We start from the raw sequence: 17,210 nt of genomic DNA, 5'->3' as shown, positions 1-17,210 counted from the left end.
GGTCCTGAATCGCTCACCTCTTCCCACATGACCCAGTTTTGAGTATGACGTCGTTTTTTCTATTATTTGACATAGTGACCTAGTTTTTGAGCTCATGCGACCCACTTTTGAACTTGACCTAGATATTATCAAGATAAAAATTCTGACCAATTTTCATGAAGATCAATTCAAAAATATGGTCTCTAGAGAGGTCACAAGGTTTTTCTATTATTTGACCTATTGACCTAGTTTTTTACGGCACGTGACCCAGTTTCAAACTTGACCTTGATATCATCAAGATGAACATTCTGACCAATTTTTATGGAGATCCATACACAAGCATGGCCTCTAGAGAGGTCACAATCTATTTTTAGACCTACTGACCTAGTTTTTGACCGCACGTGACCCTGTTTCGAATTTGACCTAGATATCATCAAGATGAACATTCAGACCAATTTTCATACAGATCCCATGAAAAATATGGCCTTTAGAGAGGTCACAAGATTTTTCTATTATTTGACCTACTGACCTAGTTTTTGAGGGCACGTGACCCACTTTCAAACTTGACCTAGATATCATCAAGATGAACATTCAGACCAACTTTCATACAGATCCCATGAAAAATATGGCCTCTAGAGAGGTCACAAGGTTTTTCTATTATTTGACCTACTGACCTAGTTTTTGACCGCACATGACCCTGTTTCGAACTTGACCTAGATATCATCAAGATGAACATTCAGACCAATTTTCATACAGATCCCATGAAAAATATGGCCTTTAGAGAGGTCACAAGGTTTTTCTATTATTTGACCTACTGACCTAGTTTAAGAAGGCAAGTGACCCAGTTTCGAACTTGACCTAGATATCATCAAGATGAACATTCAGACCAACTTTCATACAGATCCCATGAAAAATCTGGCCTCTAGAGAGGTCACAAGGTTTTTCTATTACTTGACCTACTGACCTAGTTTTTGATGGCATGTGACCCACTTTCGAACTTGACCTAGATATCATCAAGGTGAACATTCTGACCAATTTTCATGAAGATCTCATGAAATATATGGCCTCTAGAGAGGTTACAAGGTTTTTCTATTTTTAGACCTACTGACCTAGTTTTTGATCGCACGTGACCCAGTTTCGAACTTGACCTAGATATCATCAAGATGAACATTCAGACCAACTTTCATACAGATCCCATGAAAAATATGGCCTTTAGAGAGGTCACAAGGTTTTTCTTTTATTTGACCTACTGACCTACTTTTTGAAGACACGTGACCCAGTTTTGAACTTGACCTAGATATCATCAAGGTGAACATTCTGACCAATTTTCATGAAGATCTTTTGAAATATATGGCCTCTAGAGAGGTCACAAGGTTTTTCTATTTTTAGACCTACTGACCTAGTTTTTGACGGCATGTGACCCAGTTTCGAACTTGACCTAGATATCATCAGGGTAAACATTCTGACCAATTTTCATGAAGATCTTGTGAAATATATGGCCTCTAGAGAGGTCACAAGGTTTTTCTATTTTTAGACCTACTGACCTAGTTTTTGATGGCACGTGACCCAGTTTCGAACTTGACCTAGATATCATCAAGGTGAACATTCTGACCAACTTTCATAAAGATCCCATGAAAAATGTGACCTCTAGAGTGGTCACAAGCAAAAGTTTACGGACGCACGCACGCACGCACGGACGGACGGACGACGGACGACGGACACCGCGCGATCACAAAAGCTCACCTTGTCACTTTGTGACAGGTGAGCTAAAAAAACAAAACGCAAGAAGCACAGAAATTCCACAAAAGTCAGGTCTTCAAACTTTGCATCATCCCAACAGGTTCTGTTGTACATATTTTACTGCTTTAAATCATGCCAGATATTCAGCAGAAACAATTTTCTATTTTAAGTAACACTGACTTTGACCCGAATGACCTCCAAATATACTCCCAATCTTTGTGTTTGATAATAGATGTTTCCTAACAATAGGTGTACACAAACTGAAGATAAAGAGCATAAACCATTTTTCTATTTTTAGTAACAGTGTCCCCAAATACAATCCAAAGCCAATTCTTCACATCAGCTTGCTATACAGGAGGTTTGGTGACAGTAAGTTACAAACTGGAAACCACCTTCTTGATAACCACAGTGGAGAAAAAAAATATTTTAGTAACTGTGACCTTGATCCTATTTTATTAAAATGACTTTCATTTATAAGAAAAAAAGTCCCTGACTGGAATTTGCCCTTTAAACCATCTGTGCCACAGCACAAAAGATAACTTTGGCCCTACCCTCTAGACCATATTCTAAGTATGCAGATTAATAAAGTTATGCTGACCTTGAAACTGACCCCATATACAATCCCAACCTTGGTTTTTCCATGATAATAATAAGCTACTTTTATAATAGCGACCAACTGTAATTTCTATACATCAAAGCAAACTAAATCGGTCTATCTTATGACAAGATATTGAGAGGTAACCAAAGTTGATGCAGCCCGACTGCCTAGCAACATTCGCCAATATAATAACCAAATTTTTTTTCAATTAAGGTTACCAGTGAATACTAGCAACATTGTTAAGATTAAAACATTAGAATCTGGATTTACATGATTGTATGGTCTGTATTTCCTAAAAAAATGTAAAAAAAAAAAAAAAAAAAAAAAAAAACACAGAAAAAAAAAAAAGCACAAAATATCCTCACCAACCTTTTAAGGGCCTAAATAAAGGCCCAACCATTCATGTAATTTAATGCACACAGGTGGGGGGAGTGGTGCTATTACCATTTCTCTATGGAGTGTATAAAACTAAAAATCTCAAGTATCACATAACCGCATTTTCATACCAGGCATTTTTTTCAAATTTGTAGTTTAGCCTAATTGGCATAACAAATTTATCAATATCTTCGTTAGACAACATGGTGCAGATTTAAATCATGCCAATAACAGTTATTAAGTATTAACAATATTTACAATTCAGATTGTGATATAGATGCTGCAATTTCAAATCTCTCCAACAATTCCAGGTACTGATCCACAAACTCTGATGGAAACTTCGCAGACTCCTTATATATCAACTCTGCATCCCGTCGGCTTATCTTGCCTCGGCCTTGTCTCAAATGGGTCTTTCCTTTAGGTGACTATAACATAAAATTATATATGAAAATTATCTATATACTGTTTCCAAACCTGCTAAAATTTAAAGGTGTTTTCTTTTTACATTTTCTGCTTACATGGTCCAGAATTTGGTGAGCTCCCAAATTCAAAATTTGAACATTCCCAATTTGTTAAATACAATTCCCAAGATTACGGTATAAAACAATTACATATTTTTATCAACATTTGAATAGACTTGTTGGAAAAAATTACCACCTTTTCTTAAAATTTCCAATATGGACAAAACTGTTAAAAGTTCCAAAAACTAAACAGTGAGGTCTAAATTTCCAACAAGAGGGCCATGATGGCCCTAAATCGCTCACCTGATATCATTGCACTTGAGGACAAGAAGGTCCTCAGAAAAAATATCTAAGTCCAAAGGACAGGAACAACAAAGGGAAGAAATTAAACCAAAAAGAAAAAACATTTTTTAAAAGGTACAGATATGTCAAAATACACCTAAAAATTGGAGGTACCATCCATGTTGTACCACAGAAAAGTGGTCTCGGTTTTTCCCTACAGCCAGTAATAAAAAAGTAACTAAAAATAAGCTATTTATAGTAACGTAAAAGGGAAGTAATTAAAAAGAAAATTATTGTAAGTGAACAAAAGAAGGATCTGCCAAATAAATCTGTTGACATTAATGAAATTTCAGATCAGTATCTTCATTAGTTATGGAGATATACCAATTTTAATTTGAAATAAAGGGAGGTAATTTGACATAAAATCAGTCCATAGTTATCTACCCTGATTGGCTCAGTACAACTAATGACAATAATGAAATTTCAAATAAGTCCTATAAGTACTTACTGATATATTTTGGAAGTTTGTATCAAATCAAACCATAAATGAAGTCTCTATATGGCTGCAAAAGCCAAAGTAACCAATTTTGGACCTTTAGGGGGCCATAACTCTGGAACCCATAACGGAATCTGGCAAGTTCAAGAAAGGAACCAAGATCTTGTGGTGATACAAGTTGTGTGCAAGTTTGGTTAAAATCAAATCATAAATGAAGCTGCTATTGTGCAGACAAGGTCAAAATAGCTAATTTTGGCCCTTTCAGGGGCCATAACTCTGAAACCCATTATGGGATCTGGCCGGTCCAATAAAGGAACTGAGATCTTATGGCGACACAAGTTTTGTGCAAGTTTGATTAAATTCAAATCATAAATGAAGCTGCTATTGTGCAGACAAGGTCAAAACAGCTAATTCCGGCCCTTTCAGGGGCCATAACTCTGGAACCCATAATGGGATCTCGCCAGTTCAAGAACTTATAGTGATACAAGTTGTGTACAAGTTTGGTTAAAATCAAATCATAAATGAAGCTGCTATTGTGCAGACAAGGTCAAAATAGCTAATTTTGGCCCTTTCAGGGCCCATAACTCTGGAACCCATATTGGAATCTGGCCAGTTCAAGAAAGGTACCAAGATCTTATGGTGATACAAGTTGTGTGCCAGTTTGGTAAAAATCAAATCATAAATAAAGCTGCTATTGTGCAGACAAGGTCAAAATAGCTAATTTTGGCCCTTTCATGGGCCATTACTCTGGAACCCATATTGGGATCTCAAGGGCGTAGGAGCTGGGGCGGCAGGGGCGGCACCCGCCGCCCCAATATTTCGAGGAGCGGCGAAATGCCGAACTCGTAAATTTCTGTAAAGGCTAGAAAATACATCGGTCTTCCATTTATCATGAACACAGAATTTTGTCATATCGCTGACACCTTTCTAGATCACCTTGGTGACAGGGTATTGTGTAAAATCGATAATCCGCAACGACCAAGGCCGCGGTATTTTCACGCCCAGCAGACTCGGATTATAGCTAGGCGATGCATTAATTAATGAAAGTTAATCGTATTTAATTGCTTACTGCCGAACAGATTATAGACACTTGTAATTCATGTTGTGTCTCAAATTCTGCCGACAAAGGTAAGTATCTTGAGTAAATCACAAACGCAAATCGGGATCTTTAGATGACTTTTCATAAAATATATTAAATTAAATATTTTGACACTTAAACATATTGTTCGAAATATCAACATAGTCGGTTCAAAAGCACCTAGAGTGCTGATGTTGTATTGTTACTTGTCTTGCCGACTCAAAATAAAATTTATCTTATCTTATCTTATCATATCAAAGAAACCAATCTTATATATATAATGATTTAATTCAACGCATCAAATGTAGAAAAATCCTCATAGATTTTGCAGATCTAGTTAAATTAACAAGTATTACAGCTTCTACATAAAAATATAAAAGGCTAATTACCCTCGCAATTTTGAATTTCCAAATCGATCGTTTGGTAAAAAGAACCCTGAAGTCCGTTTATTCAACCCTCAATGGTTCAAAGAAAACAATGAATTGCGTTTTACCTTTATAATGCCATTTAATGACTAAAATGCTATAAGGATTAGATTACCCCTTTAATTCAGGGTCTTGTGCTCGATCCCCTACTTAGACATTACTGGTTTTACCCTGGCAAGACATTGTCCGTATCTAATATCGTACTTCCATTATGTACAGTGTTTAAACACAGTAAACTAATTAGGGGTGAAAACTCGAAAAAAAAAACGAGTATGTTCAACACAGATACTGAGCAGTCCAAGAAGTTGCCAGACTGCACCATTTACTCTAGCTATATGCAAAATTTTCCCGGGGCCACCCCGGACCCCGTTCATAGGAGGGGAACACCCCCTCTGCCGCCCCAATACTCAAATCGTCCCTACGCCCCTGGATCTGGCCAGTTCAAGAAAGGAACCAAGATCTTATGGTGATACAAGTTGTGTGCAAGTTTGGTTAAAATAAAATCATAAATGAAACCACTATCGTGCAGACAAGAAATTGTTGACGGACGGACACACGGACTGACGACGGACGAAGGGTGATCACAAAAGCTCACCTTGTCACTATGTGACAGGTGAGCTAAAAACTGAAGATTATGGCCTATTATCAGTCAGAAAAAAAATTGAACTTCTTATACTGTATTTTGCTTTGAAAATAATATAAGATGGGCAGTGTAATTTGATCTTAAAAATCAACATACCATTTATTACCTCTGGAACAAGAAGTAGAGGACGTTAAGACTAAATCAGTTTTTCAACCTGAATTTCACAAATTATAAAGAGTAAATTTATTGTTTTCAATTGTAAAAATATACTCACTATCAGTACATGAACAAGTATATCACAAAGCCAAGCCGGGTCCAGGAAGTACAGTGTATCAAGGGCACCAAGCTGATCTGAGAAATGAAGCAGGTAACCAGCTTCCACTAGAAACTTTGTCACTGGAAGAATAACATTTGCTTCTGTTTCAAATACATGTGAATACAGGAAACATCCCCATACATGAACTGCAACATCACCAGTTTTCATGGGAGACTATTTTTAGTAGATCTTATCACATAAATCCGTGATAAAATTAGAACAAATATTTTTTTCTAAGAATGATTTATGTCCAATTTTGTGTCCTTACAATTGTGATGTCCAAAAGTACAATATTCTATGTCAAAAAAATTGCTAATTTTACATATTTTTTCTGTATACTATGTTTTCTTTGCAGAATTATAACCTTGATGCCATCATAACACCATTTTCTAGTCACACTTCATTTGTAATATAAAACTGACCAAACATACTTGTAAATCAACAACATTCTAACAATTTATCTAATGCACGATAAATTTTCTGGAGGATTCTAAATAAACTGACGAATATTTAAGATTCTAAAAATACTAAGCAGATAACCAACAACAATGAGGGACAAGTGATAAGAAGTCAGCGACTGTAGCCATTTGGCCACCAAGACTACTAACAAGTAAAATACATGTTAAAAGCTTTGAAATTAGGATTTGCTTTTCTTTTTGAAATCTGCATTATTTACATAAAAACCTAAAATTTTTCATCAACAGTCAACCAATATTTAGATGCTGCCCTCAAACTGTCTTAGTGATCCAGATTTGCACAATAAAAACAGAAGTAGAACACTCATTTTGCCGTGAAAGACTACTGGGTCTAGGGTGTACTTATATCATTCACATCATACATATTTACACTATAACTAAGAAAATCTTTCATCACTAAGGGGAAAATTACTCACCAGCTGCTGTCTCCTCAGCCGACTGTAAATCATTATGTTTCTGTGGTAATCTTTCTATTATGTCCAGAAACTGATTTTGTGTCAGACACAAGGGTTTTTTCTCTGTCTCTAGTCTCTTCAATTCTTCCAGTATCTGTTTCTCCATCAGTCGGTAACTTTTCGGAATTTTTCGACCAATTAGAGGTAATCTATTCCTTCCAGGTAACGTCATGCATAAAGCTGTTTCATACAAGAATGTACGAAGGTGTTCTATACCTGGAAAAGGTTAAAAGAAAATTAAAACAATCTTTTTTTTTTTTTAAAAATCAACAATCAAATAATATAAGATGTCCAGGGTAGCACATTTATCAAAAGACATACAGACTTAGTTTACACTTCTATGCTATACAGTACCTTTAAGAAAACACAATTTATTTATAACATGCCCTGCAGAATAGAATTTGCTATCACAACAGATATTACTTCTCAAAAACAAGAGGGTTATGATGACCCTGTATCGCTCACCTGAGTAATATGAGCCTCATGTTTAAAATGCCAAACTGATGCGAAAATATTAGAAAGTAGGTCAGTAGGTCACATTCATGGTCACTGGAAGTCAGTTTTAAGATCGGTGTGCAAAACTGTACATGTCATCCAAATTTCAAGGCTGTGTCTTAAAAGAACAAGAAAGAAGGTCAAGGTCAGGACAAGAAGATTTTTTTCCGTACATAAGTCTGTGTTAAATTTGGGACCCCCAGGGCCAGGGCAGGGCCTTTTTTCATCCCAGGGGAATAATTTGAACAATTTTGGTAGAGGACCACAAGGCAATGCAACATACCAAATATCAAAAGCCTAGGCCTTGCAGTTTAAGGCAAGAAGATTTTTAAAGTTTTTCCTTATATCAGGGCTTGAGCTAGGGAGCGACTTGAGCGAAATAGTCGCTTTGTAGCTCCCCACTTCGCTCTAATCTAACATCAAAGCGAAATTCAAGTCGCCCGATTTTTTTATCCTCACTCCTCCTGTTGTCCGCTATCGGTATGTTGACATTTGACTGGAATACACGATGGCATAATTTAAGCTCCGCCTACTTCAGATTACGGAGAAGTGCGAAGGTGACACTTGTTTTGTAAACTGACTGTTGATAAACAAAGCAGTAGGGATTTATATTACATAAGCTTACATATTCTTTTTTGACCATTAGAAAGTATCTTACCGTGTTTGGCTCCAGTAATTTCCTTAAATCCACTTAATTTTACTCGTATTTTTCAAAACCCAAACTTTAGAAACATAATATTATCACTGACACTTTCTGTGACTAAAATAACGTAACTGAAATTTACGCAAATTTTTGACACCTGCCATCAGAAACCTGTTTGACAACTGTTTCTTTTAATGTGTGCCGACACCAGCGTATCAAAGAGACACCAGCAGATCAAAGAAGATGTGTATTCCGTGTGATGTCATAGTGATGTCACTGCTATTGACATGTATTTAATTCACCTACTTGTTATTTAAAGTGACTGACTTTGAGTGCATTAGCACTGGGAGCTTGATTTTTTTTTTGCTGATATGGAATTAACTTTTTTTAATTGTATTCATATTTAAAGGGTTTTCTTGGTTTGGACAATCATTGCAAGAGTGAAAAAAAACTTGAATTTGCAGTTTAATCACATTACATTCACAAGGTTAAAAATGATAAGAAAACAGAATCACTGACATTTTCAGTGAATTTGTTATTTACTTTAAATTGATAGACTTTGTAAACAAAGACAGGGAATATTAAAAATAGTAACGTTATATTAAGCATATTTATCTATCTATCTTCCGTCGACGTCAAACCCCTTGCGGGAACGTAGACGTATTTAGTTCCCTTTTCAGCTTGCATGTCATGGTGCTAAAATCTTTCCATGGTGTTTTCCCTAAAATCTCGCCACTTCTCCCTAAAATCTTGCCACTTCTCCCTTATCTTACCTGAGGGAGAAGTGACTTCTCCCTAAAATCTTAGCCTAGCTTAAACCCTGCTTATATAAGTCTATGTAAAACTTGAGACCCCCCTCCTCCGTCCCCCACCCCAGGGCTGGGCCTCTTTTCACTCCAGGGGCATAATTTGAACAATTTGGTAGAGGACCACAAGGTAAAGCTACATACCAAATATCAAAGGCCTAGGTCTTGTGGTTTTAGATAAGAAGATTTTTAAAGTTTTTCCTATATAAGTCTATGTAAAACTTGTAAGCCCCATGGAGGGGCCTCTTTTCACCCCAGGGGCATAATTTGAACAATCTTCATAGAGGATCTTAAGATGATGTCACATGCCAAATATCAAGGCTCTATGCCTTGCGATTTTGGAAAAGAAGGTTTTTAAAGTTTTTCCTTTCGGTTGCCATGGCAATCAGAGTTCTGCATGGAACTCAATTCTTTGAACAATTTTGAAAGGGGGCCACCTAAGGATCATTCTTGTGAAGTTTGGTGTAATTCTGCTCAGTGGTTTTCAAGAAAAAGATTTTTTTAGAAATTGTTGACAGACACACGACCCACAACCGACGACGGACATTGAGCGGTCACAAAAGCTCACCATGACCCTTTGACTCATGTGAGCTAAAAAAATGCAGACTGTGTTAAAAATATTTACTCGAGAACTTATATTTACCTTCATTGTTAATACAAGAGACTGGACACAGTCTTGGTGTTTGATCTCCAAGTCTCTCAACCAGTCTATCTTTCACAATCTGGACTGTGTCAGGCTTCAGTGGCGTTAACTTATCTATAAACGTTCCCACCAACACAACACAAAAACTGCTTGTGCTTGCCTTAAACAGTAAAGTAATCTGATTAAAAATGTGCAACAAAAGCATTACATCACTCATACTGAAAATAAATCCTGGTTCAGTAGTTCCTATCTGGATATGAAGATTTTTTAAGTGTGTGGAGACCTTCACATGTAGTTTAATACATGCATGTATTGCATAACCAAACAGATACTACATTGACAGCAACAATTACATATTTCTTATAGTTCCAGGTATTTTGTCTTTCATTCACATTGATTCTATTGATCCTGTATCAAATTCTTATAAAGTCAAAAATCTCTGAAATACAAAGTTTTACAATACTGGAGATTACTGGAATACGGAATACTGTGATTTCACACAACAATGCAAGCTATTCAAGCAAAGTCCAGGTCTTAAGAAATTCCATTAAGAGGTCCTTGGGAAGAAGTCTTTAAGAAGTCTCTAGCTGCCCCTACAAGGAACCCTGTGTCCACATCTGGGCAAGATTTGAAAAAAGACCTTAACAACAAAAGGGTCATGATGACCCTGGATCGCTCACCTGAGTTATATGAGCTACATATTTCAAATGTCAAACTAATGCTAAAATATTAACTTAAAGAAAGTTGATCACATTCATGGTCACTGAAAGTCAGTTTTAAGGCCTGACATGTCATCCAAATTTCAAGGCTGTCACTTGGGGTCATCTAGTACCCCGGGGAAAGAACTGACTGGGGGAAAAACTGGGCTGTTACACCGGGTTGCTTCTTAGTTGAGGAAATGAAATTCACAGACTTCTCCCTAACATTTCCCTGACTAAACCATACTTTTCACTGACCAATACCACCATATGTTTTCAACCTCCTCCTCCTCCCCTACTGCCGTCCAATCCACTTATTTATATTTATTTTGGGTTGTAAAGTCTTTCAGTCTTCAAAATTCCCAAATTTACATAACAACGAAATTGATTCAAACACATTTAAATTATGTTTATACACAATTACAATTACACCAAAATGTGTTTGGAAATACTTATAAATACTGCTCAAAGACTGCCATAGCCCCAGAACATTTTAAACATTGACCAAGAAATTCATTTTTCCCTGACTTTTCTAGAATTTCATTTTTCACTGACCATTATCAAGATTTCCCTGACAATTCACTGACCTTGAAAAAAATCATTTTCCCCTGATTTTCAAGGTAAGTGGCAATGCTGCGGGTAACTACAATTAAACAGTCTAGCAAATATAACCTGATAATTTTCGAAGTATTTTATCCTACTCATATAACAAGTGACCCCCTGGGCGGGGCCTCTTCACCCAAGGGGCATAATTTGAACATTCTCCACTGGGCAATGCTACATACCAAATATCAAAAGCCTAGTATGCCTTGCAGTTTCAGGCAAGAAGTTTTTTTCCTATGTAAAACTTGGGATGCCCAGAGTGGGGCCTCTTTTCATCCCAGGGGCTCTATTTGAACAATTTTTATAGAGGACCATTAGATGATGTCACATACCAAATATCAAGGCTATATATATCTTACAGTTTTGGACAAGAGGATTTTTAGAAATTTTCCTTTTGGTTTCCATATCATCCAGAGTTCTGCATGGAATTCAATTCTTTGAAATATTTGAAAGGGGACCACCCAAGGATCATTCCTGTGAAGTTCGGTGTAATTCTGCTCAGTGGTTTTCAAGATTTTTTTGAAAATGTTGATGGATGGATGACACACAACGCACGACTGAGCGGTCACAAAAGCTCACCACGAACCTTTGGCTCAGGTGAGCTAAAAAGCTGCTATAGACTAACAGAGAACAAGAGGACCATAATGGTCCTGAATCGCTCACCTGTCCCCACATGACCCAGTTTTGAACTGTGTATGACGTCGTTTTTTCTATTATTTGACATAGTGATCTAGTTTTTGAGCTCATGTGACCCAGTTTTGAACTTGATCTAGATATCATCAAGATAAAAATTCTGACCAATTTTCATGAAGATCCATTGAAAAATATGGCCTCTAGAGAGGTCACAAGGTTTTTCTATTATCTGACCTAATGACCTAGTTTCTGAAGGCACATGACTCAGTTTTGAACTTGACCTAGATATCATCAAGGTGAACATTCTCACCAACTTTCATGAAGATCTCATGAAAAATGTGGCCTCTAGAGAGGTCACAAGGTTTTTTTTATTATTTGACCTACTGACCTAGTTTTTGAAGGCACGTGACCCAGTTTCGTAATTAACCTAGATATCAGATATCATCCTGTTGAACATTCTGACCAATTTTCATGAAGATCCATTCTAAAGTATGGCCTCTAGAGAGGTCACAAAGTTTTTCTGTTTTTAGACCTACTGACCTAGTTTTTGACCGCAGTTGACCCAAATCTGACCTAGATATCATCAAGATGAACATTCTGACCAACTCTCATACAGATCCCATGAAAAATATGGCCTCTAGAAAGGTCACAAGGTTTTTTTTATTATTTGACCTACTGACCTAGTTTTTGAAGGCACATGACCCAGTTTCGGACCTGACCTAGATATCATCAAGGTGAACACTCTGATCAATTTTCATGAAGATCCATTGAAAAGTATGGCCTCTAGAGAGGTCACAAAGTTTTTCTATTTTTAGACCTACTGACCTAGTTTTGGACCACACATGACCCAGTTTCAAACTTGACCTAGATATCATCAAGATGAACATTCTGATCAACTTTCATAAAGATCCCATGAAAAATGTGACCTCTAGAGTGGTCACAAGCAAAAGTTTACGCATGCATACACGGCCAAAGGACGACAGGTGATCACAAAAGCTAACCTTGTCACTTTGTGACAGGTGAGCTAAAAAGTCACTAAAAGGTTTTTCTACTTATAGCTCTAGCAGCCCCTAAAATGGGTCAAGCAGAACCATCTGAACAAACTTGACAGTAGAGTAGACCTTGTCAGGATGCTACATACAATATTCAAGGTAATTCTGTCCACTATTTTCAGAGAAAATGTTAAATAAAATGTGGATGGAAAATCAACCTATACTAGCAGCTCATCCTGAATTTTAGCTAAAAATCAGCAAGCCTTATTAGAAAATTTACTGTGGGGAATCACATGATCAAAATAATCTCTAAACCAAAGTTATATTTTGAAGAACATGAATATACTTCCTGTCATGATAAGATTTGAAATTTAAACATAGCCTATCATATGACTCATGAAAATTGTTAAATTATCATGGATCATATGACTCATGAAAATTGTCAAATTATCATGGAGTTGACAATAATGATAGATATCCTGTAATTATAAACACTAAGGAAAATAAGAAGTATCAGTTTCTTGAAGTGTTCCAGATAACCAGAAGGTGATTGTGATTGAAATCTATGTAGTTTTAGGATACAAGTTTGTTGGTCTACGACAGGCTGTATCTTAGATTTACAGCAAAAGTTTCTTCAGTATTATCTGACATTATTCATAAATTTATTTTGGTTTAGAGATTATTTTGATCATGTGATTCCCCACAGTGATTGGCCATGGCACAACAAAACTCCACCTCAAATGAAAATACGTGTACCTGTATGTTGTTGATCCATTTCTCGATTTTATCAATTTCATCGGTGATGGACCAGAAATCCCAGACGAGGATGTATAATGTAAGAGGCGTAAACACACTGTGGTATATCTGTGCATAAACCTCATCTCCCGACATATCCCATACATGAAGCTTGACCTCTATTTCTTTCCTTAGCTGCAATGTTTAAAATAATAAAATGTACAATGCAAAGTTTGTTTTGTTTTGTTGGGATTAGAGTAAGTCACATCAACGTAATTTATTGGTTATATGGCAACTTCTAAGCTTTTGACAGTGAAAGACAGACCACAGTTTCTACTCTTGGTATTATTCAAACACAGGCATGCATCTGGAGAGAACCACCAATCTAATGTAAGCCAAATAGATGGCTTTTTCAAATGAAATTAGCAAACACCCCAAGTGGGATTTCAAACTCACAGCAGTTAGGAGCAAGTGATAAAAAGTCAATAACCTTAACCTGGCACCTGTTATAAGGTAACATTGTAACCTAATCTTCAGACACATCCTTCATTAATTGCAAAATATTGTAACATTTGCTTACTGCAAAAATAAATGTTCTACATATACGCATTTAAGAGTTGATTCAATAAACAGAAAATAATTCCAAAAGAAAATTACAATTCCTGTTTAATTTTACAAACTGAAATTCTTGACTTCAAGTCCTCATCAAGTTTTATGTATGTGTTTCTGTATTTCTTTGGCATATTTATTCCAAGATTTTAAATCAGAACTCTTTGAATATCAAACTGTATATAGAACTTCCAGCAGTTTGATTTAGGCTGCTTTCCTGCAGTAGATATTACCAAACTCTTAATTTTTAAACAAGAGGGTCATGATGACCCTGGATCGCTCACCTGAGTAATATGAGCTAAATGTTTTAAATGTCAAACTGATGATAAAATATTAATAATGTCAGCAAGTCACATTCATGGTCAATGAAATTCAGTTTTATGATTTGTGTGCAAAACTGTGTATGCCATCAAAATTTTATTGAGGGTAACATTCTGACCGAGTTTCATTAAGATTGGGCCAAAATTGTGACTTCTATAGTGTTAACAAGCTTTTCTTTTGATTTGATCTGGTGACCTAGTTTTTGACCCCAGATGAAACAATATCAAACTCATCCAAGATTTTATCGAGGCTAACATTCTGACCAAGTTTCATTAAGATTGGGCCAAAATTGTGACCTCTAGAGTGTTAACAAGCTTTTCCTTTGATTTGACCTGGTGACCTAGTTTTTGTCCCAAGATGACCCAATATCGAACTCCTCCAAGATTTTTATTGAGGGTGACCTAGTTTTTGAACCCAGATGACCCAATATCAAACTCATCCAAGATTTTATTGAGGGCAACATTCTGACCAAGTTTCATTAAGATTGGGCCAAAATTGTGACCTCTAGAGTGTTAACAAGCTTTTCCTTTGATTTGACCTGGTGACCTAGTTTTTGAACCCGGACGACCCAATATCAAATTTATCCAAGATTTTATTGAGTGTAACATTCTGACCAAGTTTCATTAAGATTGGGCCAAAATTGTGACCCCTAGAGTGTTAACAAGCTTTTCCTTTGATTTGACTGGTGACCTAGTTTTTGACCCCAGATGACCCAATATCAAACTCATCCAAGATTTTATTGAGAGTAACAAGCTGACCAAGTTTCATTAAGATTGGGCCAAAATTGTAACTTCTAGAGTGTTAACAGTCAAATTGTTGATGACGACGGACACAGGGCGATCACAAAAGCTCACCTTTAAGCACTTCGAGCTCAGGTGAGCTAAAAATAGTTTGAAAATTCTAACTCGATTTATTCCTACTAAGTACTTACAGAGAAACCTTTCTTTACTAGAGTGACTTCTTCTCTGACAATACTTTGCCTTTCTTTGATAGCTTGGGTCTTTTTGCCAGCTAAAATATTCACCAGAGTTGTCTTTCCTTTGTCCTAAAACATGAGACCTTACATTATATAGTAAACACTGATGGCTCAACGTCAAAAAGAGGCAAGAAAAATACTCTTAAGTTGACAAGGAATTATAGTTCTCTAAACACACAAAATAAGTGGAAAACATTCAAGAATCACATACATTGTTTAAGTCAGCTATAATTGTGTTTGAGCCAACAATACTGAAGCAGGCAGTGTTGATAATCCTGCTTACCGTCATCCTACAAATTCAAGACGCACATTTTTTTACGAGATTCTGGTCTCAAAGGACCGATGCATCCTATATATGTGGATAGAAAAAGACCAAACATTTCCCCCGACTCAAAAATTAAGAAAATCGATCTTTGTTTACACCGCGTACGTCTATGAGGAGAATTCAATGGGAGTAAATACCAATGACTCAGGCATAGCTAATAGCCTGTATCGGGACCCGGCTCTTAAATTACTTTAGTATAAAATGTAATATTAAGAGCTCACGTAAAATCTTAAGGTAAATAAATGCTGCATTTCATTAAAATATATTTTACAATGCATTTCTGTAACTGATCATTAAGTTTTTAACACGACCTGTATTATCAATTATCAATATTCATGGAGTGATCAGAGGATGCGGCAGTTTAGTGCTTACACAGAGTTTATGCTTTTCAATTTAAATACTTGCACAACATGCAAAAACATCGATAATGATTTAGCAAAAACCGACGAGTTCGTAGAAACTATAGCAAATTTCTGACAAACATAAATTCGGATAAGCGATAAGTGGGTATAAGCATTTTTCCAGAATTCTGCTGACACTTTTTCACTGCGTCCTATACACGAGTACGACCTATAATCGGCCGATTATGGTACACACCTGACAAAAGATACTGCACACAATTAGGCGATTTTCCAATCTTGATGTTTGTAGAATACCCAAAGCGTCATTTAGAATACAATTTTATGCGCAGACACACACCTGGCTGATAACACAACATTCTGAAAGCCAGCTGGACAGCCTCATCACAAGACAAACTTCCATAGGCTAAAAGGGGTTTTGAAACCTTGACATCACCAGGAAAAGAAACCAAAGTTATAAAATCTTAAATACTCTACCACAGAGGGCCCTGTGCATTTAACATCAAACTGTCTGACACATTAAAACAAAGTACAAGCCTGGGCACTACCTTTTTTCCTAATACAACAGCTTTGATTTGATGGTATGGCTGACAGTCCCGTAGATTTTCCAACAACTCGGACAGTATCTCCTTGGTTTTGTTGCCTGATGCTGTAAATATACTACTATTCAAAAGACGAAAGAAAGCTTTGACAAAAAGTTTATTTTACTAACACCAAAATATGAGTTTCAAATCATTAAAAAAGTAAAACTTTAATAATATCTTAGATTTCAACCTATTAAGATTAAATAACACAGTTTTTTATTTGTTTACTGGGACTTCATTTTGAGGACTGATACAACCATCTAATCCACAAAAATTAGTCCTCCACAAATCAGACATGATTTTGCAACGTAGCCAAAAAAGCTGAAAATTACGGCCGGGGGTCTGGGGGCCGCCTAAGGCCCCCAGAAGCTCTTGGGTAAATGGTGAAAAATCCTGCATTCTAGGCTTCTCCTGGCACCTAATTTCAAAACTCATGTTTTTTAAGTGGTTCTTTTTGTTATTTCATAAAAATTCATTCATATTTATAAGAAATATAATAATAATTAATTAAATAATTATTCCTT

General features: G+C 36.3%; 1 protein-coding gene across 4 annotated transcripts in view; it reads right to left on the bottom strand.

The window, feature by feature from the left end:
• LOC123547132 (leucine-rich repeat serine/threonine-protein kinase 1-like) overlaps window positions 1-17,210 on the bottom strand; it is a 110,736-nt gene that overhangs the window by 53,999 nt on the left and 39,527 nt on the right. For all 4 annotated transcript variants that reach the window (XM_053549668.1, XM_053549670.1, XM_053549671.1 and 1 more), the window contains exons 14-20: window positions 16,651-16,751; window positions 15,374-15,487; window positions 13,534-13,707; window positions 9,852-10,011; window positions 7,226-7,480; window positions 6,292-6,413; window positions 2,951-3,117 (exon numbers count right to left, since the gene is read on the bottom strand). In XM_053549668.1, the coding sequence (XP_053405643.1) occupies window positions 2,951-3,117; window positions 6,292-6,413; window positions 7,226-7,480; window positions 9,852-10,011; window positions 13,534-13,707; window positions 15,374-15,487; window positions 16,651-16,751 (1,093 nt within the window). The remainder of the gene's footprint in view (window positions 1-2,950; window positions 3,118-6,291; window positions 6,414-7,225; window positions 7,481-9,851; window positions 10,012-13,533; window positions 13,708-15,373; window positions 15,488-16,650; window positions 16,752-17,210) is intronic.

Source organism: Mercenaria mercenaria, chromosome 8, assembly GCF_021730395.1.
Source record: "Mercenaria mercenaria strain notata chromosome 8, MADL_Memer_1, whole genome shotgun sequence".
In the NCBI taxonomy this organism is placed as follows: domain Eukaryota; kingdom Metazoa; phylum Mollusca; class Bivalvia; order Venerida; family Veneridae; genus Mercenaria; species Mercenaria mercenaria.
The sequence above is the reverse complement of the archived record's forward strand: the minus strand, read 5'-3'. Positions and strand labels throughout refer to the sequence as shown.